General features: G+C 59.2%; 11 protein-coding genes across 11 annotated transcripts; 9 read left to right on the top strand and 2 right to left on the bottom strand.

The window, feature by feature from the left end:
• Positions 1-195: 195 nt before the first annotated feature.
• ARP4 (uncharacterized protein) lies at positions 196-4,184 on the top strand (the record flags this gene model as incomplete). Its single annotated transcript, XM_060597763.1, has 7 exons — positions 196-211; positions 302-598; positions 637-1,337; positions 1,373-1,597; positions 1,656-1,816; positions 2,225-3,633; positions 3,670-4,184. The coding sequence occupies 7 exons, from the start codon at positions 196-198 to the stop codon at positions 4,182-4,184; spliced, it is 3,324 nt and encodes a 1,107-aa protein (XP_060454624.1).
• Positions 4,185-4,260: 76 nt separating this feature from the next.
• On the bottom strand, positions 4,261-5,028 carry CcaverHIS019_0207190 (uncharacterized protein; the record flags this gene model as incomplete). The annotated part of the gene is made up of 1 exon (XM_060597762.1): positions 4,261-5,028. The coding sequence occupies one exon, from the start codon at positions 5,026-5,028 to the stop codon at positions 4,261-4,263; it is 768 nt and encodes a 255-aa protein (XP_060454623.1).
• A 661-nt stretch (positions 5,029-5,689) lies between these two features.
• Positions 5,690-7,896, bottom strand: UTP6 (uncharacterized protein; the record flags this gene model as incomplete). The annotated part of the gene is made up of 2 exons (XM_060597761.1): positions 5,690-6,595; positions 6,631-7,896. 2 exons carry the CDS (start codon positions 7,894-7,896, stop codon positions 5,690-5,692), a joined length of 2,172 nt encoding a protein of 723 aa, XP_060454622.1.
• Positions 7,897-8,819: 923 nt separating this feature from the next.
• On the top strand, positions 8,820-10,484 carry CcaverHIS019_0207170 (uncharacterized protein; the record flags this gene model as incomplete). The annotated part of the gene is made up of 1 exon (XM_060597760.1): positions 8,820-10,484. One exon carries the CDS (start codon positions 8,820-8,822, stop codon positions 10,482-10,484), a length of 1,665 nt encoding a protein of 554 aa, XP_060454621.1.
• Positions 10,485-10,871: 387 nt separating this feature from the next.
• On the top strand, positions 10,872-11,666 carry CcaverHIS019_0207160 (uncharacterized protein; the record flags this gene model as incomplete). Its single annotated transcript, XM_060597759.1, has 1 exon — positions 10,872-11,666. One exon carries the CDS (start codon positions 10,872-10,874, stop codon positions 11,664-11,666), a length of 795 nt encoding a protein of 264 aa, XP_060454620.1.
• A 764-nt stretch (positions 11,667-12,430) lies between these two features.
• On the top strand, positions 12,431-13,701 carry CcaverHIS019_0207150 (uncharacterized protein; the record flags this gene model as incomplete). Its single annotated transcript, XM_060597758.1, has 4 exons — positions 12,431-12,655; positions 12,699-12,734; positions 12,835-12,975; positions 13,012-13,701. The coding sequence occupies 4 exons, from the start codon at positions 12,431-12,433 to the stop codon at positions 13,699-13,701; spliced, it is 1,092 nt and encodes a 363-aa protein (XP_060454619.1).
• Positions 13,702-14,097: 396 nt separating this feature from the next.
• Positions 14,098-18,277, top strand: CcaverHIS019_0207140 (uncharacterized protein; the record flags this gene model as incomplete). Its single annotated transcript, XM_060597757.1, has 14 exons — positions 14,098-14,394; positions 14,431-14,616; positions 14,655-14,848; positions 14,880-15,431; positions 15,466-15,905; positions 16,108-16,157; positions 16,335-16,732; positions 16,789-17,074; positions 17,112-17,260; positions 17,295-17,393; positions 17,425-17,588; positions 17,624-17,806; positions 17,841-18,089; positions 18,126-18,277. The coding sequence occupies 14 exons, from the start codon at positions 14,098-14,100 to the stop codon at positions 18,275-18,277; spliced, it is 3,399 nt and encodes a 1,132-aa protein (XP_060454618.1).
• A 400-nt stretch (positions 18,278-18,677) lies between these two features.
• CcaverHIS019_0207130 (uncharacterized protein) lies at positions 18,678-19,972 on the top strand (the record flags this gene model as incomplete). The annotated part of the gene is made up of 5 exons (XM_060597755.1): positions 18,678-18,829; positions 18,862-18,935; positions 18,968-19,110; positions 19,143-19,599; positions 19,632-19,972. The coding sequence occupies 5 exons, from the start codon at positions 18,678-18,680 to the stop codon at positions 19,970-19,972; spliced, it is 1,167 nt and encodes a 388-aa protein (XP_060454617.1).
• Positions 19,973-20,516: 544 nt separating this feature from the next.
• Positions 20,517-21,807, top strand: CcaverHIS019_0207120 (uncharacterized protein; the record flags this gene model as incomplete). The annotated part of the gene is made up of 4 exons (XM_060597754.1): positions 20,517-20,798; positions 20,875-21,127; positions 21,162-21,245; positions 21,278-21,807. The coding sequence occupies 4 exons, from the start codon at positions 20,517-20,519 to the stop codon at positions 21,805-21,807; spliced, it is 1,149 nt and encodes a 382-aa protein (XP_060454616.1).
• Positions 21,808-22,303: 496 nt separating this feature from the next.
• CcaverHIS019_0207110 (uncharacterized protein) lies at positions 22,304-23,030 on the top strand (the record flags this gene model as incomplete). Its single annotated transcript, XM_060597753.1, has 3 exons — positions 22,304-22,450; positions 22,488-22,701; positions 22,735-23,030. 3 exons carry the CDS (start codon positions 22,304-22,306, stop codon positions 23,028-23,030), a joined length of 657 nt encoding a protein of 218 aa, XP_060454615.1.
• A 261-nt stretch (positions 23,031-23,291) lies between these two features.
• On the top strand, positions 23,292-24,066 carry CcaverHIS019_0207100 (uncharacterized protein; the record flags this gene model as incomplete). Its single annotated transcript, XM_060597752.1, has 3 exons — positions 23,292-23,438; positions 23,495-23,708; positions 23,765-24,066. 3 exons carry the CDS (start codon positions 23,292-23,294, stop codon positions 24,064-24,066), a joined length of 663 nt encoding a protein of 220 aa, XP_060454614.1.
• Positions 24,067-24,187: the final 121 nt, after the last annotated feature.

Genomic DNA, 24,187 nt, shown 5'->3' with positions numbered 1-24,187 from the left:
CTAAGCACTTGGAGCGCGATGGCGTGGGGAGTGGAATGAACGGCGACGGAACTATTTTCATCAATTACACGCCTTTTTAAAGTTCCACGTGGCATAATCAGTGTTTGGTTGTCATTCGCGTTCGACCTTTGGTGCAAGACTCTTTCATCGACATCCACATTGCATCTGCTTCGTGCTTTTACCCTCGTCCTCAAGATGGTCTACAACGGAGGTGGGTCGTGACTGCCTTCGAGGGCTTGGCGCTGCCCTGGGTGTTACGCGGCGATGGCAGCTATTCATGAGCACGCTGAGCTGACAACAGACGAGGTGTCGGCTGTGGTCGTCGACTTTGGCTCTCACACCACGCGCGGTGGCTTTGCTGGCGAGGATGGGCCACGTGTCGTTACACCGTCGTTCTACGGCTACATGAACGTCGAGGAAGACGCACCACCCGCCACGAACGGCGACGGCAACGGCAACGGCGGCGACGACGACCCGATGGACGGCAGCACCGAGAAGAAGGAGAAGAAGGGCAAGCGCAAGTTCTTTTTCGGCGACGACGGCGTTAGCGTGTGGCGCAAGGACATGGAGATCGGAAGCTTCATGGTGGATGGCATCGGTGCGTCCAGCTCGGTACCCCTCGTTAGCTGACAACAGTGAACGACGCCGAGGCAGCCGGCCAGATGCTCTCCTACGTTCTGCGGAGCCGGATGGGCGTTGACCCAACCGAGCACCCACTCATGCTGACCGAGCCGGCATGGAGCACGCCTGCCTCGCGCGAGACGCTCGCGCAGCTCGCCTTTGAGGGCGAGGGCGTTCCCGCGATGTACTTTGGCTCGTCGGGTGTCCTCTCCGCCTTTGCGGCAGGCAAGCCGACCGCGCTCGTTCTCGATGTCGGATACGCCAACTCGTCTGCGGTTCCCGTCGTGGAGGGATACGCCCTGCGTGCAGGCACAATGCGCCAGCCGCTCGCATCGAGCCTCGTCCTCGCCCAGCTCCATCACCATTTCCAGACACCGACGCCGACACGCGCGTTCCCCCTCTCACTGTTGCCGCGCCAGCTCATCGCGCGGCGCGACACGTCAGTCGACCCCGGCACGCAGCCTCACCCTGGCCTCCGCGAGGATCGAGGGGAGGGCACGACCGCGTCATGGCGCGCATGGGCTGAACAGGGCGTGGTCGAGAACTGGAAGGAGGCGTGTTCCGAGCTCGTCAGCGCGCGCGGCTTTGACATTAGGACCGCCACCAACCTCCCCCAGGTCCTGTACGAGTTCCCTGACGGGTACCAGCAGTACTTTGGCGAGGAACGGTATCGCTTCACCGAGATGCTCTACGACCCCAAGAACTACTTTGACCAGGTCAGCTAACGTCCCACTCGATAAGCTGACATCAGTCCTACGAGCCTCCTGCACTGCTGCGCGCCACGCCGTCGAGCGACCACTCACACTCGCTCAAGGACGCTGTGTCACTCTCGCAGCTCGTGCACGACAGTATCATGGCGTGCGATGTGGACGTGCGCGCGGCGCTGCTGCAGAACATTGTCGTCGTCGGCAACACGAGTCTGACGCGTGGTCTGACTGAGCGACTGGATGTCGAGCTCGCAACCCTCATGCCCAGTGTGAGTATACTCACAGATAATACCCGCGCTCTCTCATTTAATATGTGGCTGACAGCAGCAAAAAATCAAGATCCACTCACCCTCGATCCCATATGAGCGCAAGTACTCGGCGTGGCTCGGCGGCTCGGTGCTCGCGTCGCTCGGCACCTTCCACCAGCTCTGGGTTACAAAGGACGAGTACGAAGAGCACGGCATGAACATTGTGCACCAGCGGTGCAAGTGAGCTGTGGTAGTGGTCTGTATTCCTATTGTAGACGGTAGATGCAAGGTAGTCAAAGCAGAGTGTACGGTTGGTGATGTACCTGGGCGTCGGCGTGCGCGAACACGCTGCGTCTGCGTCTGCGTCTGCGTTCACTCATCTGATTACTGGAGCAATCTCACGTACATGTACTGACGGAGAGTGCCCTGCTGTGCGCTTGGAACAGCAGAGAATGTTGTCCTCTGCTTGTTCTTGTCAAACGCGCACGCACAGGGCCATTCCCATACCACTCACAAGTCCAGTCACCTCAGGCACCAATATTCCATCAACACAACATCCCCCTCGTCCTCCATGGCATTAGCAGAACTCGGCGCAGAGCTAGGCATCCGAGCCAGCCGAGCCCGCTTTGCTCGCGGAACAGCATCCAGTCCCATCTCCATCACGAGCATGTCGGCGCCGTCCTCACGGGCGACCACGCCCTCCCCCGACTCCCCCTCTCCCTCCTCGTCATCCGTTTCCCTTGCCGATATCTCGGCATCTGACGCCCCTCCAACGACTGCACCCTCGTTGCCCACGACTGCACCCTCGTTGCCCACGACAGCACCCTCATTGCCCACGACACCGTCCCGCGCCCGCGCCGTCCCCATCTACTCTCCCCTCGCCGCGACAGCCAACACGCCTCCCCGTCCCCCGAGAATGTACACGATCCATCCATTCTTTGTTCGCCGCGCCGCACCGACGCCGCACCAGCCCCGCTGCGTCGCCGATTACACGAGTACAAGCGAGAGCGGGTCGAGCTTTAGCGGGACCGACTTGAGCCTCAGCTCTCCAAGCTCTCCTCTGGACGCTCTGGGCGCGCGCTCCCCACGGCAGTCACAGCCGTCGCCTATAGCCTCCACCCAGTCACAGCCGTCGCCTATACCCTCCACCCGCGTGTTGCCGCCCGCGCCCCCGGCCCCGGAAGACGCAACGGCGCGGCGCGCACACATCCTCGCAACCGCCATAAATGCCCGCAAAGCTGCGCGCGCGGCTGCGGCCATCAGTCCGAGTAAAGGCGCTGACGAGATCACGGAGGCGATTGCGGGCTTGGACCTCAACGCTGGTGCTGCGTCCAAGACCGTGGCCGTTGACGGCGAGGACGTGTTTACCGACTCTGGGCCGGCTGAGACGGACGCGCCAAATACCAAGACTGGGTCAAGATCAAGATCAGTTAATCCCCTCAACCTGCCCTACTTCTCCCTGTCGCGCCCGCTCGCAGGACACTTTGACCGCCCCCCAAATGTCGTGTATACGCGCGACGCCTCGGAGGCGGACGACCTCATCGCGTGTCTCCGCGGCCCACTCGGCTTTGACCTCGAGTGGCCTCCGCCCGGTATTGGGCCGGTGCTAAGGCGTCAAAACCAAGATGGGAGCATCAAGCACTACCGCGCGGGCAAGTGGGATCCGCTGGCGAACAAGTACGTCTGGCCACAGGGACGTACTGCCGTCGTGCAGGTTGCAGATAGCCGTACAGTTGTCGTCTATCATATTCCCATAGACGGCGTGTTTGGACCAGGACTCAAGGCCGTGCTGAACGATCCTACGCGCCTCAAACTCGGCGTCAATATCAGCATGGACGCGCGCAAGTTACACCGCGACGAGTTGATCGAGAACACGTCTAGTCTACTGGAACTATCGCACGTCGCGCGCCTCGTTGATCCAGACGCGTGGACGCGCTCGGGCCGGCTCATCTCCCTCGCACGGCTTACGCAGCATTACCTCGGCGTACCACTCGACAAGAACGAGGGTATTCGCGAGGGCGCATGGAGTCAGGACCTCAATTCCGTGCAGATTGAGTGTAAGTTTCTCCACTCCACAAGCGAGCTGACACCAGACGCGGCCAACGACGCATACGTCGGTGTATTGATCTATAATGCTATGGTGCGGCGTGCTGAGGAGCGCGGAATCACAGCCGACCTCGCAATGCTCAAGATGCAAGTTGCGATTCCGCAGTTCAGCGCGCCGGCGGTCAAACTCGCCGAGAGTACGCGCAGGCATCCAGCCGTCGTGGCGGCGACGCGGGCCGGTGCCAAGCCGCGACAGTCGCTCGCCCTCAGCCTCTTCGTGGCAGGCGGGAGCGTGAGTGACCTCGCGACAGCACTCCACATTTCGACGCGGACGGTACAGGGATACGTTGCGCAAGCGGCACAGCTCATCCCGGCGGACGAGTATGAGGGATACGGCGAGCTGGCAGTCCGCCTGTGCGAGGCGTTCCCGATCGACTCGTATCCTGCCGTCCGGAATGTCGAGTTCTTCAGGAAGCTGCGCGGCATAGCGAGTGCGAGAGACAAGGCGGACCGCGTGCCTGTGCACGATGTGCAGGAGCACGAATGGGGTCCTGACTACTAGAGTAACTTGTAGACCATTTTGTTTGAGATACTGCATCATATTTCTGCCCCGAGTCCATCCTAGCTCTATGTAAGCTCTAAGGCGCCCTGTGGCCCCACACGACCTTGGTTGGCACGGCGGTACGTCCGTCGATCCGCCCGAACGCGGGAACGGGCTCGGTCTCCATGCTCCCGATATCGACGAACCCGTACTTGCGGAACAGGTCCTTTGTGTGTTCGACGGTCCAGGTCTCGCGGAATTCATTACCTTTAATATGGTAATTATCGTCGTTGACGGGCACCAACGAGCTGTCCATTTCGCAGTGGAAGCGCTTACTCAGATCCTCTCCATCTGGAGCGTGTGCGAACTCGAGAACGAAAAACGTGCCGCCCTCAACAAGCACGGACTTGACGCCGCGGAAGTAACTCTCGAGATCATCGACGTGGTGCGCAACCAGTGTCGAGACGGCCACATCCCATCGAGCGCGGGGGGGCGACAATTCACGGTCGGGGTCGTCGATAATCGGCGACGGCATGGCCTGGCCGCGCGTGAACATGCTGGCACTGTCGGGACCCAGGGCGTGTTGAGCGAATGTGACGTTGGGGAGATCAGCCACGAGGCGGGAGAGAACACGGATCATGTTGCCCGACGGCTCGAGAGCGTGGACGGATCCAAAGTCGGCCAGGTGGCGCGTCACGGTGCCGACACCGGCGCCGACCTCGAGGAGGTTGAGGTCGCGGAACGTCGAGGCGGGGATGCCCGACGCGGCGATGGCGGTATGGATGTTGCGCGCATTGACCTCGGCACTCTCGAGGTGGCCGGGGCGGTTGAGGTACTCGTCGCCGTTCCACCTGTCGTCGGACATGATTGAGATGGGATGATGTGTTGAAGGGAGATGGAGGATGGGCATGTCGCTGGTCTTGCCCACCCAACATGAACGAGCACGGGCCACTGCGCGTACACCATTCCGATGGCCCGAGTAGCCGAGGCACGAGGCACGAGGTTATCGTCATCCACCAGACAAACAATCCTAAGCCACAAGGCGAGGGATACAAACACTCTGCAGAGTTCAGAAATAATAGGTGTATGATAAGACTGTGGGCGAGTTGCAGCAACTTGTGCTTGGTTGAGATGAGGTGGAGTTGTAAACAAGTCGTAAAAGAATAGAAGAAGAACCAAAAGGTAATGACCACTGACAGGATCGAACTGCCGACCTTTGCATTACTGATATCCGACTGGATATTAGTACAATGCTCTAACCAGCTGAGCTAAGCGGCCTATTACAAATGTAATGCTTCCCTCTTGTCCAAGTCCGCCGTGCCTCTGGACATTTGAATGCATCGTTACTTCGATGGTCTAGTGCAGAGCTCCGAGGTCAATATTGGAGAGGACATCAGGTGTCGATAAGACATGCTGCTGCGTAAACTAGGCCAGAATCAAGCCGTCTTACGGCCCACGCGCGACATGTCAGTTCGCACTCATCAGCACTATCCTCGCGTACGTGCCCTGTAAATGCGTACATATGTCTAGAAGGTCATCTCGAGGTCGCCGCTCTCCTCGCTCCCCTCACTGCCTTCACTCTCCGAACCACTCTCCTCATCCTGGTCCATCTCCTCATCCTCGTCCTCGCTCTCATCCTCGCTCATTTGTCGTTCAGCAGCGTCAACAAGCCGCATCCAGCCCTCCTCGAGCACTGTCGCGTCCGCGACCTCCCGGCGAGCAGTCTCAACGACGACGTGCGCATCCCGTCCGCGCCCGATAGTCAGGAGATGCTCAACGTAGCTCAGGGCAGCATAGACGCGATCCCCGTCGGCGCGGCATGACCCACGCCAAGCGCGGTAGAGGTGCGCTGCGGCGTCCTCTCCGCCGCTTGGGGTGAGGTGTGCGCCGGCGTCAATGAGGGCTTCGAAGGCCGGGGCGAAGAATGCCGGCGTTGGGTGGTAGCCGCGCACAAGCTTGTCCAATGTCGCAGAAGGATCCGCACCGCGCGCCAGCTCCGCCGCGAAGTATGCCGCCAACATTGCGGGATGGAGGGATGGCAGGGGAGCCCGGAGCGACGCTGCAAGGATCTTCTTCCACGATGCAGCGGGGTCTGTCGTGTGTTCGTCCTCGAACTCTGCCCACTCGAGCCATACTGAGGCGACTGCATCCTGTGCCTCGTCCGAGAGGCCGGAGCGAGTGATAGTCTTCGCAGTCTCTGCACAGACGCGGAGCACCTCGTCCTGGTCCTCCTCGTCCTCGACTTCGGCGCGGACACGTGCGAGCGCGAGGTCGGCGTCTTCGGGGTGCTGGGCAGCGTGCGAGCGGGCAGTGGCGAGGTACGACTCGGGGTCGAGGGTCTTGACAAGATCCAGGTGCCGCAACAGGAGAGATGGGGGAGCAGCGAGCGACGGCTTCGTGAGCGCCTTTAGCGTCGAGAGGAGGTAACGTTGCTGCTGTCAGTTTGGGAGTATTCGAGGCAACTCACCAAGTCGGCGTTATCTCCTGCCTCCGCTATCCTCTCGGCGAGCCAAGCACCAGCGATGTCGGTCCATTCGGATCCCGCCTTCTTCGCAACGCTGCGCATCTCCTTCCCGATCACGCCGAGCGCATCGACAAGCTCGACGCCCTCGAGCACGATACCTCTCTTTTCCTCCTGGCCGGCCTCGTATGCTCGGTCGTACAACGGACGCGTGACGAGTGCGAGACGCGCACGTGCCCCGTCCCGTCCTCCCTTGGCCGTGATACGCTCGAGATCGGCATACACTGTCCTCAACGCCGACTTGCGCAGCGGACTAGGGTACGAGCGGAGCATCTCCAGCAAGCCTTCGCGGAACGCCATCCCGTCAGCCGCAACGGTTGGGTCTGCGCCTGCGTCACGCCCCTCATCGCCTGGCTGGACCTTGTTCAGAGCGCTCTCGAGTGCGTGCACGACCAGCTGGCCGGAGAGGATAGCGCGGCGCGCATCCTCACCCTCGGGCCCAAAGGCTCCGTCGCCGCCAACGAGCGCATCAACGTCACCGTCAAAATCGACACTTTCCTTATTCTCAGTGAGACCGAGGACGCGCCAGCGGCGGCGCAGGCCTTCGACCCAACCAAGCTCGAGCTTGGCGTACTCTTGCCACAGGGTGTGGCTCTTGGACAGCACGCGGAGGCCAAGGAGAAGCGTGGTACGTGCGGGTCCGGTACCCTCGAGGGAGAAGGTTGAGGTGCCCTCGCGGCGCTGGGGAAGGTCGAGGGGGTTGGCGCTCGAGCTGGGGATGGCTGCACGCGGCAAGGGGTCTCCTGGATGCAGGTGGTGGTGGGCGAGGAGAAGGTAGAGCGTTGGGGAAAGGGGGTGGTGTTGAAGCGCCAAAGTGAGGCCCTTGGCAACAATCTTAGTCATGCCCTGGTGAGCGGCATACTCGACATATGCCAGCCAGACAGCAAGGTCTCCAGGGAACTTTGTCGTCGCGCGCTTGAGGATGTACAGCGTCCGCCTTGGGAGAGAGTATGTCGACGCGCTCGGCGCAGGCGGGTTCACATGGTAACCGCACTTCTTCCAGCGCACCTTGCGCAGGCGTTCGAGGTTGATCTCGTACTCGGCATACTTGAAGAAGTCATCCTTGCGTGTCTTGAGGCGGATGAGCGATGTCTCGAACGCGGTACGGCGCTTGGTGATCTGGTCAATCTCATGTTTGGAGAAGAGACCCTTGTCGTACAGGTCCTTGAGCTCTGGGAGCGTGGCCTCGAGCTGGAACTGAACCTTTTCCATGGCCGCGGATGTGATGCAAGTCAACACCTAACTGGCAGTCACTTGAGATGTCATCTGAGCACTTGGTTCAACATTTTGTGGAAATATTTGCGTGTACTTGTTTTCCTTGTTGACATGATACATGATACACGTGACATACACGTGTTCCCACGTGACTGTAATCAACGCTTTGACACTCCGACGTCGGGTTCCTCATGATGAAACAAAGTTTGGTAGAGTGCAACTACGACTCTCCACAACCCCAACACAACAACATCCAAACACTACAAAGCGCTCGTCCTGCCTGCATTTGCTTTGCGGCTTTAACCTGTCACGTTGATGAGGGCGGAGCCGCACTAGCTCCATCATGTCAAGGTACCTCAATGTCGGATGGAACAGCCAGAGCTGTACCAAAATGGAAATCACCCGGAGTCAAGGATATAGTTTAACCCCGGTCCGAATCTTTAACCGGGAGCCCATCATCTCGGCTATACTCTACAGTCTCTCTCATTTTCCACCGTTCACCTTGTATCGCCGACCTCGACCCGAGCTCCCCACTTCATCTTCGTGCCCCGCGCTCAGCCCGCCACGATCGACCCCAGCAAGTGGGTCCCCACCCTCACCAGTCTCGTCAACGCTCGGCCCATGTGCCGCCCGGACCGGTCTCATCGCCACACCGTAGTCTGGCCTCTTGTCTACTTAAGCGTCTGCTCTCTGTTCCACTCGCTCTAAAACCCCGTCCGTGCCACTTCACCTTCATTCACGTACGTTCCGCACGCCACCCAGCTCCGCTCGCTTGCACTTGCCACCCCATCCGAGCTACCCCAGTGGATCGCACACCAGACTCCCTAGCTCGGACAACACACACTCGAGGCGACCTCTTGACTTGAAACCCTACTCCCTAACTCTCATCACATCCCCACTCCCCACGCAACCTCGCCAACATGATCTACACCTCCGACTACCCCGATGTCTACCTCCCCGAAGTTGGTATCTTCGAGTACCACTTCCCGCAGAACCCCAAGTTCGACCCCGACGCGAAAGCGTTCATTGACGGCATCGACGGGCGCTCGATCACCCGTCGCGAGGTCGAGCATGAGGCGCTTTGCATGGCGACTGGTCTGCGCAAGCTTGGCCTCAAGCGCCGCGACGTCGCCTGCATGTACGGCCTCAACTCGCTCGAGTGGGTCCGTGCCGCCTACGGGTGTATGGCTGCAGGACTCACCGTCTCGCCTGCCAACTATGCGTACTCGCCCAAGGAGCTTGCGCACCAGATCAACGACTCGGGTGCCCAGATCATCTTCCTTGCCCCCGACCTCGTGTCCAAGTTCAACGAGGCGCGTCCGCTCCTCAAGCGCGCGTTCCCCGACTCGCGCGTTGTTCTGTTGGCCACCCCGGAGAACCAGCCCGTGGTCAAGCGCTACAGGATCGTCACTGACCTGTACGGCGCACCTGGCAAGCCTGAGCGCTTCTCGGGCGAGCAAGTGCACGAGACGACCTGGCTCTGCTACTCGTCCGGCACGACTGGTCTGCCTAAGGGCGTCATGACCACCCATCACAACTTTACCTCGCAGATGCAGGCTCTCAAGGTCTCGTACCAGCAGCTCACGCCCAAGGACGCCATGCTTGCGTTCGTCCCCCTCTCCCACACCTACGGATCGACCATGGTCCTCCAGCAGCCATTCTCGATGGGCTGCCCGGTCGTGCTTCTCCCCAAGTTTGAGGAGAAGGCCGCATTGGAGTGCATCGAAAAATACAAGATCACCCACGGCCTCATTGTGCCTCCTATTGTTATCGTCCTTCTCCACTCGGAACTCGTGCCCAAGTATGACCTCCGCTCGCTCAAGACGCTCATGTGCGCTGCTGCGCCTCTCGGTGACGACCTGACCAAGGAGTTTGAGTCTAGATTCCCCAACTGTGTCGTCACCCAGGGCTACGGTCTTACGGAGACCACCCCTATCATCACCTGCTTGACCGGCGACGAGGTCGAGGGCAAGAGCGGATGGGTTGGCCGCTTGCTACCAACCTACGAGGCGCGTCTGATCGACGTGGACGGCAACGACGTGAATGGCATCGGGGAGCGTGGCGAGCTCTGGGTGCGCGGCCCAAGTGTCATGAAGGGCTACCACAACAACCCGGAAGCGACGGCCAAGACGTTCAACGACGACTGGTTCATGACTGGCGACGTTCTCGTTCGCTCCGCAGACGGGTGGTACAAGGTCGTGGACCGCGTCAAGGAGCTCATCAAGTACAAGGGCTTCCAGGTTCCTCCTGCCGAGCTTGAGGCGTTGCTCTACACCCACCCACAGATCAAGGATGCGGCGGTTGTTGGCCTCTACGACAAGAGCCAGGCGACCGAGCTGCCGACGGCGTACGTCATTGTCACTGATGAGGTCGACAAGAGCGACAGCGGCCGCGCCGCGTTCAACAAGGATATCCAGATGTGGGTGGCGGCACGCGCGGCTCGCCACAAGCGCTTGGGCGGCGGTGTGTACATCGTCGACGAGCTCCCCAAGTCGCCTTCAGGGAAACTCCTCCGCCGCTTCCTCCGCGACAAGGGACAGGCCGAGCGCGACGCCGGCAACGTCCAGATGCAGGCCAAGCTCTAAGCTGTGGCTTTAGGCCAGGGTTGATGATATATGGTAATGCATAGTCAAAACAAACAGCTGCCGCACGCAGCGACGCTAGTAGTTGTAGGACAGGTTTCCGCGGAATTTGATATACTCTAGGATGCATCGATCTGAAGTCACCGCACAGCACGTTGTTGTTGTTGGCCAAAGTTGCCGAGTCGCTGTGCACCCATAATTTCTCCGCGGCGGATATGAGGCTAAGGTTGGAGGATGACAATGACCGGCTAACGGCAGTGGCCGATCTGGTAGTAGGTCCGTCTACCCACTCGGCTATCTACACTGCCCATATTGATGATTCCCAACCACACCTTCTCACCCTCACACTGGTCCATCGCCGTGGACAGCTCCCCACTTCGACCACACAGCATGGCACCACCGAGCTCCACGGAAGCGCGCACCACCAGAGCGGCCGTCAAGCCTCGCAAGGCGGCGGCGCTCCTCGTCCTGTCGGGGACGCGTGTGCTGATGGTCAAGCGGCCAAACCACTTCTCATATCCTGGAGCCTTTGTGTTTCCCGGCGGCACAGTCTCTTCAACCGACTCGTCGCTGATGCACACGGCCCTCCGCGAGACATTTGAGGAGACAGGCCTGCTCCTCTCCACAACACCGATCCCGATGGAGCGGCGGAGGTTACTCTCCTCCCTCCAGAAGGAGGTGCACGACGGCGTACTGTCCTTTGACAAAGCGCTTGAGGCGCTAGACGTCACCCTCATCCCGTCCGACGACCTAATCCCTTTCTCGGTATGGACCACTCCCGTTGGCCCAGCCAAGCGATACGAAACGCACTTTTTCGTCACGCGCCTCCCCTCGCATCTCTCGGAAGAAGCAGTGGTGGGCGATGGCGGAATTGAGGTGGTCGGCACGCACTGGCTCCCAACTGAGCGTATTCCGGCCTGGATTCGCCAGGGCAAGACGCCCATGCACAGCGCGCAGATCTACCTCACTTGCCGGTTGGCGTGGTCCCTCGGCGCAGGAGAGGGGTGGGATGGCGTCCTGGAAGTGGCGCGCCAGATTGGACGAGTAGAGGTCTTGATGCGCCGGACGGAAGAGGATGGGAAACGCGTAGAGAACATGCCTAATGGGGACAAGGTGATTTATGAGGCTGGGGCGGGGAGCGCTGGTAAGGCATGGGTCGAGTTGTCCGACAGAGCCAGCTTGTAGGCCTGTAGGCATGCATGGCTGGCCATCACAGCGGCCTGTTAGGTGCATGCATGGCTGGCCATCACAGCTGTCTCAACTCATGGTGTTCACATTGCGCCAATCCGGCGCCGTGGCAAAGAGGCACGGAGTGTGTTGAAACTATCCCCGGGCGACGCGCCGTCGCTGCCGTCGCCGTCGTCGTCGGGTAGACAGGAAGTGTGAGAATCACGTTTTGATGTGAGGGGAGACGGGCGCTCAAGGTGATCAAGTTGAGCCTGTTTGCTATCCAGGTCATGGCCCTGATACCAGATGTTGCTCTGAGAGATGGGGATGGTGAGTTGGATGAGGAATGTTGTGTTGAAAGAGGTTGAGTGGCAAAGCGGCTGTGGATGGAAATTCCACAGCGTGACACGCTAACATCTGCCCGTCTTACCTTGCCTTCCTTGCCCCTTCCCCCTTACTCGCCCTCCAACCCTCCCTCCCTCCCGACATCTACCGCATATCACGCCATACATACAACTCTTGTCTTACTCATCTATACTTGATCATTCATTCATCCATCAACTCATCTCACTCTTCTTGAGACACACAAAATCCAAAGCCCACAGTTCATTCCGCATACGCTACGCGCCCCGGACCGCCCCGGACCTGGACGCGTCCAAAAGTAACACACGTGTTCCGCACCAGTCGATCAGTCGACGCGACGCCAGCGACAGCACAATCATCCACCGTTCCAACAACGTCGTCGACCTACCTTCCTTGACCAAGATCACTGAAACATCACCATGCCAGCGTTGCGAGATGCCCTCGAATCCGCACGCGAGTTGCCAATTGGAATCACACTTCCCGGACCTCTGTTCCTGGGGATGGTAGCGTGGTACAACCTCGTCGCGCCTTTTTTCAATGGCGAGCGCAAACGTGCATACGTCCTCTCGACGCTGTCGTCGTTTACCATGACACTGTGCTCCTTTCCCTTTGTGTACGCCTACCTCAATGGCGGCATACCGGCTGTGTGGGCTGCAGGGCAGGAAGGCTGGACCAAGACGTTGGCAGACATCACGGTGGCGTCGTTTGGGACATACCTTTTCGGTAAGTGGGCGTATATCTAGATCCATGCACCGCTTACACACAGCTGATGTGAGTTGGATGCCCCCTACTTGTGAAGAGCACAAGGGTTAACTGACCTCAGCTCACCATTGGATACATTGCATACAGGAATGAGATCGGTATGCTTACCGGGTGGGTCCACCACATTGTCTACATTGGCATCATGGTCCACTGCGCCACGTCGAAGCAGTCGTGCATCTTCCTCCTCGCTGCCATAATGGAGGTGAGCTCAACTTGAGCTCCGGTGAGCTGACACCAGCTTCCCACCTTTGACCTCGCCATCTCGAACCTTTTCCCCGGGTTGAGGTCGGACGAGCGCTTCCTCACGCTCATGATGATGACGCGCATCATGTTTAACGCCTGGCTTTTGGCCGACTGTGCGCGGTCCTCGTCTCGAGCAGTCACCGAGGGCTCGTGGGTACCGATCGTCGTCCTGGCGCTCGCGTTCACCCTGCACACTAGCTGGATGCACGGAGGTGTCAGTGGATACCTCCGCCGCCGGACCAAGGCTGCCAAGACCGCGAAGGAAGCCGAGGCAGCTACCATCGCTGCTGCGGAGAAGACGCCGCTTCTGCTTCCAATGACCCCGGCGCTCGACCCGACGACGCCCAGCCTCAACCCGGTTACACCGGACGAGTCACCACTGGTTACTCCGCGCACACCAGGTCTGCCCGCGACCTTGATCCGTGACAACTTCTTCCCCAACATCTCCATCCCCACCATGCCCAACCTCCCCATCCCCGCCATACCCACACTGTCCGATATGGCGGCTGCACTGCCCCAGGCCAAGGCCAACCTCAACCAGCTGCAGTTCGGCTTCGCGGACGCGGTCAACCGGCGGTGGGAGGAGCAGAGGGAGAAGCTGGCAGCCCACCGCGGGGCGCTGGCGGCCCGTGGCGAGGCTCTCTTACGTCGCCGTCGCTGGGATGCGGGCGAGGACGACGAGTAGACATTGCTACATGGCCTCAACGCCAATGAAGTCGTAGATTTACATACCTGTATTCATAGCTCAACGACATTGTGTACGGTCCAAAACGTGCCAATGGTGCCGATTCTTCTCGGTCGCGTGCAATAATCTCTCGTCCGACTTGATAGGTCAGTGTGGTTAAGCGGCCCATTCGATGATATACGAGATACGCAAGTTCGACTAGCAGCTTGCTTGATCCACAAATGGCGGTTGATGACGCGCGCTGGTGTCAAGAACGTCTCTCCTCGGAGCAAGCCGTAAGAAACCGATTGTACCGAACATCCACTCCACCTGAACCTCCACCTCCACCTCCACCTGCCCACTCGCCCTTATGCGACGACGGTTCGACAGCCAACACTCTCTTCAGCACTACCCATCATGTCCGGTATTCCCAGGACGCACCTGATGATCGTCGGGGGCATCGGCCTCGCAGTTGCGTTATACGTCGCGTCGGTGCTGAGCGGGCAGCCGACGCCAGTCTTAAAGAGCTCCCTGGCCGGTACCCAGCTTGGCAAGCCCGAGTGTAAGCACTCTCACCATAGCACGCACACCCAGGTATCGCCTGTACGCTGTCCCGTACAACCCGACGTACGCAATGTGGGCGGTGAATGGATCCTCACTAGCGCCGCCGACAAGCAACAGGCGTACGAGCGCCTGGCCGCCGCCATCCGCATTGTGGGTAACCCGACCCGAGGATGAAGCTCACATCAGCGCACCGAGTCGTTTGACGATATGCCGATGAACGCGTCCGATCCTGTCTTTGATGTCTTCTACGAGTTTGAGGAGTACCTCCGCACCACGTTCCCCCTGTTCCACAAGGCGACCAAATTTGAGCGGGTCAACACTCACGGCCTGCTCTTCACGTGGGAGGGCACGGATGAATCACTTAAGCCAATGGTAAGCTCAGAGAAGAGAGAGAGAGTGCGCTAACCCAGATCCTGATGGCGCACCAGGACGTCGTGCCCGTCAATGAGGTTACTTGGAAGTTCTGGACTCATCCTCCCTTCGACGCGTATATGGACAACAACGGTTGGGTTTGGGGCCGCGGCACGACGGATATGAAGAGCACTCTGGTTGCGCTCATGTCAAGTGCAGAGAAGCTTATGTCGGAGGGGTTCCAACCTGAGCGGTAAGTCTTTCATTGAGGGAGCTGACCCAAGAACGATCCTGTATTCGTTCGGTTTTGACGAGGAGATCCGGGGTCCACGTGGGGCTGGACACCTGGCTCAGCACCTCTTACAGCGCTATGGGCGCGATGGCGCAGCGTTAGTGTTCGACGAGGGCTTCACTGGCGTCGACAAGGACTTTGGACAACTGTTTGCGCGGGTCGGCCTGGCTGAGAAGGGGTGCTTTAATGCCCGGCTGACCGTCATGGCGCCAGGAGGACACTCGTCGCGTCCACCCCTGCATACAGGTATTGGTATCATGGGTCAGATCTTTGTCGCCATGGAAGAAACCCGCGGTCCGCTCAAGCTCGAGGCGGATAACACGCTGCTCGGATACCTCGAGTGTGCGGCTGTACATGGGAGCGTCGACGACGACCTGAAGCAGAAAGTCCGTTGTCCCGAGTGCTGGCCGGCTCTTGCCGACGAACTGGCCAGTGATGGGGCCAAGGAACTGTTCCTGCGCACAACCCAGGCGATCACAATAGTAAACGGGGGAAACAAGTACAACGCGTTACCGGAATACACGACGGCTTTGGCCAACTATCGGTGAGCAATCTCTGTTTTGTCGATCTGACTTTAGAACGGGATTCTTCGAGACGTCGCAAGTAGTGATGGACCGCCTCGCGTCGGCTATTGCGCCCATTGCAGCCGCCTCAAACATGACCTTTGACTACCAGGGCTCGCACGCCCACGTCCGTGATAACGTGATCCGCCTCCACACGGACGGGCTCGTGCTTGAGCCAGCCCCACTCACGCCCGATACTGGGGCGGCATTTGACCTCGTCGGCGGGACGATCAAGCACGTCTTCCCCGGCGCTGTTGTCGTCCCGTCAGCCATGACGGCGTTTACCGATACACAGTTTTACTGGGACCTGTCGAAGAACATCTACCGCTTCGCACCGGCCAGTATGGCACACATGCTCAATTACCATACGGTCGATGAGCGGATCCATATCGACGCGCATCTGAGCATGGTGCGCTTCTTTTACAAGTTGCTGCAGAACAGCCAGGGGTGGCGGGGTGAGTAGCTGTGGTTTATAGGTTAAGATGAATTTGGTGGCCGTGGACTCCCTGAATTGGCCTATCTCGGTTACTGCACTGTCTCTCTCTCACTCTCTCAACCATGCCTCAACCATCCACTACAACTGGCCGGCCTCCGCGTTCTCGCCTAGACCGGCCGTGCGATGCCTGTGAGCTGCCATTGCGCACCAGCCTGACCCAGGCCGCCGACATAAACACATGTGCATGATTCCCGTGCGAGGCGAGCCATGTGTAAGCTGCCGCGCGCGCGGCAACGAGTGTACCTTCCTCATAGGCCCCACAACACGTAAGCGCAAGAGAGCGGAGGGGTCCAGTCAGAGGGAAGCCTCCTCGTCTGTTGGCGTGGACGCATGGGTGGAGCCGAGATCTCAGCAGCCATCGGCTCCCGAACCTCCGAGATCTCAGCAGCCATCGGCCTCCGAACCTCACGAGAGCGCCCCCTCGGAACCTCTCCTCAATGACACCGGTCCCCACCTGCACGCCGACAACGCCTTCTCCCCCGCCCATCGCCACCCCGGCGACAGCGTACCGCTCGACGACGACGCTGCCGAGGACGAGGAGACGCACTTTGTTGGACTCGGCTTCTTCGGCCTTGTTCCGGATACACGCGCCGCACCAACTTTCAGCCGACAGGCAACACTGGCGTTTCGACAAGTCTCATCTGACCCCAACCGCCCCGCGTACTTTATCAAACACCCCTCTCTGCTCTACGGCCGAGGACCGAGTAGCTCCTCAGCCGCCCTGGATGAGGTACGCCGCCTCTGCGCCCCCATCGGGCCTGATATACCAGTGCGCGCACTCCATCAGTGAGCCTCCAGTCAGACTGACCAGATTCACTCCGCTCACCCTGCGCGCCCTCTAGGTTCACCACGCTCACACTTCCCTCCCTCCCGTTTGTACATCCCCAACGCCTCTCGGCCGTATTTGACAGCGGCCGAGCGCCTGCCCTCGCCGCTGGCATCGTCGCGCACTGCACGAGCTACATTCCCGAGATACGGCCACTGCATCGCGCACTATGGCAGCAGGCCCTCCTGGCCCTCGAGGACGAGTACCGCCAGCCGCGACTGCGTACGCTCCAACTAGCCCTACTTATTCTCACCTCGCGGCCAAGCGAAAATGTTGGCCAACGCGAGATCGGCTTAGCGCGGGTGAGCTGCTCTCCCGCCATGTGACAGCTGACACCAGGCGGTCGGGTGCGCACATCTCCTCGGGCTACACATGGACGCAAGCGCGTGGGCGCTCCCAGCATGGGAAGTCTGCGTGCGCACGCGTATCTGGTGGACGCTCTTCATCCATGACAAATGGCCTGCACTGCTGTACGGTCGCCCGTCCAAGTGAGATTTTAGGAGCCTTAACAAGCTGACCCAGCCTCTACAGGAGCAACTATAACGTGCCCCTTCCTTCAGTCGACGACGATGCGTCGTCTGCCTCCTTCCTCGCCACGTGCCGCCTGACGCTCATTGTCGAGTGCGTCCTCTGTTGCCCAAGCTGACATCAGCAAGCTCCTCGAGCGCTTCTTTAGCGTACATGCTATTACCTCACCGCCGGGGGAGCTCACTCGCCTCGCGAGCCTCGAATGCATCCTCGCGGACCTCGAGGCATTCGAGGCTGCTCTCCCCGTGTCCTTACACTCCACAACCCGCGATGCGCCCACCGGCGTCCGTGAGGTTGGACACAGTTTCTCGAGCTCACACTAGGTTCGCTCCAGCTGTCACTCTGCGGGCTGTACGTCGTCGTGCACCGTACGATCATCGAAGCCCTTGCACCGACTGGCGTACACGTGTCTCTCGCTCGCGCAAACGCCCTAGCCGCGTGTGGACGTCTCGCGGCCCTCGTCGTGGCCCTCACAGAGTCTGACCGCGCCATGTTCTGGATGCCATGTGAGCTGATCGTTTGGCATTGCAGCTGACGCAGACTCGTCGCACCACATTTCGAATGCCGTCAGCCTCCTCGTCCGCCTTGCACTCGCCCACACGGATGGCGCGCTAGCGTGCACTGTCGCGCTTGTCGAGAATCTGGGGGCCACCTACGCACAGACGCAGTGGGACATAGCTGAATCTGCGCTTCGTCGAATTGCGGTCGTGCTCGCTATCGGGAGTCGGGATCTGCCCGCGCTGGGCGAGACGTACCGCTCGGTAGCGGACGTGCTGGGTATCAACGTCGGTGAGCTGTGGGACGGTTGAAATTGGCTGATAACAGGCACCGATGAGGCTGGAACGTTGGCTGACAAGCTCCTTGAATCGTTTGGGGTGTCGGGCAAGGCGGATTGGCTGGATGCTGACCTGTCGTGGCTGGATTCTGCGATGCTGTTGGGTGCGTTGGATAGCACGGATGTTAATGAGCTTCGCTAGATGCTAAACGGGCCTGCTCCCGGATTAGCTCGATCCACCGCCTCACGGTCGCGTCCCGGGCTAAATGTAGAACAGGCAATGCACCTGGAAGGCTGTGCGATGCTTTGACGGGCCCTCAAAGTCGTGGGCCGCAGGGGATGCAAAGCGAAGGTGATGGCTGAATATTCTACAGCACGGTCCAGAGCGTGACTTTTTGGCTGCGCATGATCCAGGAATAGCACTCGAGGCCCGAAATGACTTCTTTTGCGATGGCTGTCTGCAGTTGACATGACGCAGTCGAGGGATGCATCCATCACACTACAGCACAGCACAGCCCTGCCCTCAAAGGCATTCGCGTACTCTTGATTTACAGCTCACTCGTCTCTCACTCTCTTTCACTTCACTTTCCATCGTAAACAACATGCTCCTCTCCGCTCTCGTTCTGGCAGCGGCAACCGGCGTCAATGCCGAGCCCGCAGCTCCCGTCATCACCCCGGCTCCCGTCGCCATCGAGGCCCGGCAGTCTGCTGCGGCAGCCACATACGAGACCACGTCGCCGCTCCCGCTCACCGAGTGAGTCCAGCTCGCACCAGCACTAATGGCAGCTACATGTACCCATACGACGCCCTGCCAGAGCAGGTCAACCCCTACCCCGTCCTCCGTGGACCTCAGACTGGCTGTGAGCCTCGTGCTTTTCCCCGCTAATGTTAGACAACCGATGCAACAGCACGACCGAGGGACCCAACGCCCTGTGCCAGACGGCCGTCTTCAACTCGATCGAAGACTTTTGCTTCTGGGGAGCTCCAGGCACCAATCAGACCATCGGCGACGTCGAAGCCGAGGTCGTTTCTTTCGTACGTCCCCTTCTTTGTCCTTGCTGATACAGTGCTCGCGCACAGGCCACGGAGGACGCATCTTCCCCCCCGGCACATTCAAGGGCCTCCAATTCATGCGTACCCCAGGCTACATCCAGCTGGTCGGCGTGTTCGACCAGACGAGTGTCGGCCTCAACTCGGCCGACACTGGTGGCGAACTGGACCCGCACGGGGCGGATCTCCTGGGTAACCCTCTGGGCGGTCTGTTCTACTCGAACGGGTTTACGTCGACGAATGGGACATACACGCAAACCCAGAGCTGGAACCATTTCCTCGGCTCGGGGGTGTTCTGCCTCAAGCTCTGTGACCCCTCTTACTCGACGGACAAGAACTACTGCCAGAACATCTACGACCTCATTGGGTGCGAGTACAACATGCCTGCCGACTATGCTGCTCTGCCTGGCCAGTTTATTTCCTGCGACGGAGAGCTGCAGGACGAGGTTGGCACCTATGTTGAGAACGGACAGAGTGGGTTAAAGTTGTGATGGAGCTGACGTTAGCTCTGACGTGGAGCCAGCCTAGCGTCGTGGCAACTCCGCCGCCATGGACGCCCCGTATCCCCGCGTCGTCCAACTGCGTGACGCACCAGTCGTCCGACCTCTTCCCCCTCTCGCTCCTCGGATACCAGAGCACGGCTTCAGCGTCGGCTACCGCGTCCGTCTCGTTCTCGGCCGGTCCAGGTTCGACTACCGGTAAGGCGGCTCCCGTCAGCGGCAGTGGTAGCGGCAGCGGAGCGGCCGCCGCGTCGACCAGCAAGCCCAGCTCGTCGGCGTCGCGCGCGTCGCCCGTTGCCGCCGCCGCCATTCTTGGCCTTGCCGCGTCCGTCCTGTTCATGCTCTAAGAGCTGCGTCCGTCCTGTTCATGCTCTAATGAGCCGCGTCCGTCCTCTTCATGCTCTAATGAGCCCCCTCTTCCGACTTTCCAAATCCACGCAGTCATCGACTTGTTCTGGACAGTAGACCCTAGCATGCACATTGTGTTACTTGTGCCGTGGAACGTTGACGGGATACCCTGGGACGCCCGACGTGGCGTACAGGGACGCGTCTTGCCGTCCCAAAATAACTGAGACGGCTGATTGTGCGTTGCTTGCCATTGGGACCATGGGCCTGAGACTAGCACCTCATGACTCAACGTACTTGTCGCCAGTGCAAACATACGACTCGAGTGAGCCGTATTGTGCCCAGCGGCCAACGGAAGAAGAGTGAGTTTGTGGTCTGCTCGGCGATGCAATTTGATGCCCATCACACGCCATGGTTGGCCGCTCTTGGCCGCGGCCAAACAGCCCAATAGCCCACTCCCACCCAAGGCGACAATCTCGGCCAACCCCGGCAACTCCAGACCAGGCTTATATACCAACCCTCTCTAACCTTGTCACCCACACCACAATGGCCAGCCCACAAGACCACTCCACGAGCGAGCTGCTGCACTTTGAGCCGGTGCACTCCACGACTGAGCTGCTGCACTTTGAGCCGGTCCACCCGTCCTCGGCCGACCTGCCGTACGCCGACCTGGCGACGATCGATGTCTCGTCATTCTACGACGGCGAGGCCGCCCAGCGCTTACTGGCGGAACAGGTGCGCAAGGCGATGCACGGCGACGGCTTCTTCACCCTCGTCGGGATGGGCATAAGTGAAGCCGAGATTTCGCGGCAGGTCGATATCGCCTATGTGAGTCGACGGAGGACAGCCGAGTTGACAAACAACAAGCCGAGTCGACACAGGACAAAGGACAAGCTGACCCCAGACCGTCCTTGAACGCACGCCACTGGAGGAGAAGAAGAAACTACGCGCACGCATGCAAGAGGACGGGTGTTACAAGGGCTTCAAACCACGACAGTACTACGAGTTCGGGGATGGGGTCAAGGACCAAATCGAGCAGTTCAACTGGTCGAGGGATATGAAGCAGGAATTTCCCACTGCAATGTTGCCGTTCCTTGATCAAGTCAAGGAGTTTACAGACCGGGTACACAACCACGTACTGTTCAATCTCCTACGTTGTGAGTTTTGTAAAGTACAGTAAAGCTGACATAGTGTTCGCCCTAGCTCTCGAGTTACCGATCGACACATTTACCGAGAAACACAAGTTTGAGAAACACGACGAGTCGTGGTTCCGATGTATGTCTTGAGCTGATACGGCACTGACGCAGATATGGCATACTATGATGCGCATAGCCGTGAAGATGAGGCGAAAACCAAAGGCGTATGGCTCAAGGGTCACCAAGACTTTGGGACGTGTACGTTTGTCTTCTCGCAGCCCATGGCGTCGTTACAGGTCCGCTCTGATGACGGGGTATGGCGGTTTGTTCGGCATACTCCAGGGGGCATTGTGGTGAATTGCGGGGTCATGATGGAGTGGTATACGGGCGGATACTTCAAGGCTGCCAACCACCGAGTTGCTGCGCCTCCCAATGACCAGCGGGGACACACGCGGTGTGGCGTGTTGTATTTTTCCGTGCCGAATGACGACCAACGACCCAACACCCTTATGGAGAGTCGTGTGCTACAGCAGGCGGGCGTACTGAAAACGTTCGAGGATGGCAAGGGACTGTCGAGCAAGGTCTATTCCCAAGCTCGGATTGCTAGGGTTGGCAAGAGCGAGACGTATAAGCGACAGTGGGGGGATGGGGAGGTGGTGGTGGAGATGATTGCCGGTGTCGAGGTGCCGTGGTATGGATAGGTAATGCAATCAATGCAAGGGTGTTGAATGTGTGGACGATGGAGGGCTTGGTTAGTGGGCCTGTTCACTGCCTCGGGCACGCTGCGCGCCGTGCAGACGCCCATGGCTGGCTCGAACAACAGCGTAGGTGTAGGTGCATAGCAATCGAGTCTCGAGGACCGCTCGGTTGTGTCGGTTAGATAGCCGTTCTTGGCCGACGTCATGGCCTGCTCTGCTCGACTCTGCTCGACTCTGCTCGGCTCTGCTCGTTATCAGAGCTTTGGCCCTTTGTGCTGTGCTGAGCGTTTCTAGACATGTCAGCCTTACACAGCATCTGGGCTTCTTAAACTAGTAGCTTGTTCAACACGTGCAATCTTGACACGTGCAACACTTGTTCATTAACGCCACCTCTCCGACCAGTTCCGCATCACCCACCATCTCAATCTCCTCACTACTACTCCCCACTCCTACACTCTACTCCCCACTCCCCACTCCTACACTCTACTTGCAGCGCACGATGGGCATCTTCAACGCTTCCTCACCCAAGGCCGAGGCATTGCAGCTTCTCGACCCCGTGTCGCCGCCATACGAGGCTGTCCGAGGATACGTGCGCGACGAGCAAACTACCCTCGAGATCAGTAAGAAGATCATGACAATGAAAGAGGTGTGTTGCTCCTCCCCAATTACACGGCTGAAACAAGGAAACGTCGGTGATTACCGATGGCGACGGGGTGCCAGTGGTCATGGTCCGAGGACCCGCTTTCTGGATCAACCACTTCAAGACGGTTTACGATCCGTCGGGGACGGTTCCGCTGTTCAAGATGCGCAATAAGAAAGCGAGCCTCCAACGTCTCTTCATCTGCGAGGATGAACGGGGTACCGAGCTGTTTCGGATCCAGCGCAAATGGAAGTTGTGTGAGTATCCCTCCCCCCTCCACCTGACACCAGTGAACATCAAGTTGCACGCGACCATCCCCAGCACAGTTGGCGACACCCCGACCCTCGAGCTGATGGGGAACAAGCGCGGCTTCTCAGCCGAGATCCGCGACGTGCATTCTGGCGCGCTCGTCGCAACTGTCGCGCACAGTTATTGGAGGAAGGACATGGTGCTCAAGAACAAGGAGGCGTATTTTGCCAACGTCGCGGCAGGCGTCGACCTGGCCGTCATTGTTGCGCTGTGCCTCACGTGGGACCGGTGTAAGGAGGACGACAGGGCAGCCAGCTCGGGCGGCGGCGGTGACTAGCGAGATGACTGTCCTTGATCTTGACTTGTATCATGTTGATTGTAGCCCAGCAATGTAATGTAGCTCCAGCTCGGCTGCGTCGGTTACTTTGACATTCCGACCTCGACGTCATTCTCATTCTCAACATCGACACGTAGCCCCACCGCCCCGTAGTGTCTCAACAGCTTATGCACGACTTGGATGGCGGGGATGTCCACATATTCCAGTGCGTAGGTTGATGTCAATGGACATCACCATCCGTCACAACATTTCGTAAACACCATGTGCGACTCCAATCGCGACTTGTTCCATGGGGAACGGCTGCAGCTCCTCGACCAAGTGTCGCCACCGATCCAAGTTGTGAGAGGTTACGTCCGCGACGAACAGACGACTCTCGAGATCAGCAAGAAGTTTATGACAGTGACCGATGTGAGTCTCGGCCCTTACTTTCGTGTCCCCCCCCCCCCCATTCCCGCTAACAACAGGAAACGTCGGTGGTCATGGACGGCGACGGCAAGCCTGTCGTAACAGTAAAGGGACCCGCGTTCTGGATGAACCACTTCAAGACCATCTACGACGGGTCTGGAACAATACCGCTGTTCAAGATGCGCAACAAGAAAGCGAGCCTCCAGCGTCTCTTCATCTGCGAGGATGAACAGGGCACCGAACTCTTCCGTATCCAACGCAAGTTCAAGTGGCGTGAGTATGGCTGTAACACAGCTCACACAATGGAGTCTAACAAAGCTCACACAAAGTTCATGTCATCCTACACGCCATCATACCCAGCCCAGATGGGGAGGGGGAGACAACCCTCGAGCTGGCGGACAAGGCGAGGTTTGGCTTCTCGGCCGAGATCAGGGAGGTTGGGTCGGGCGCCGTCGTCGCGACGTTGGCCCATTCGTTCTGGAAGAAGGACCTCGTGCTCAAGAATAAGGAGGCGTACGTTGTTAATGTTGCTGCGGGCGTCGACTTGAGCGTCATTGCTGCGTTGTGCTTTGCGTGGGACCAAGCAAAGGAGGACGATAGGCACGCGTCCAGCCCCGGTGGCGGCCATTGATGCGATAATTAAAGACGTGATAATATCCTGTATGTAACTCGCTGTAGCTCCGTCTCGGAATCGATCAAACGAGCTTGGTATAATCTCGGTGTCGTCATTGTCAATGCCAAGCAACTCCAGG

The sequence above is a fragment of the Cutaneotrichosporon cavernicola genome, assembly GCF_030864355.1.
Source record: "Cutaneotrichosporon cavernicola HIS019 DNA, chromosome: 2".
Taxonomy (NCBI): domain Eukaryota; kingdom Fungi; phylum Basidiomycota; class Tremellomycetes; order Trichosporonales; family Trichosporonaceae; genus Cutaneotrichosporon; species Cutaneotrichosporon cavernicola.
This window is presented reverse-complemented; position numbering and strand designations above follow the sequence as displayed.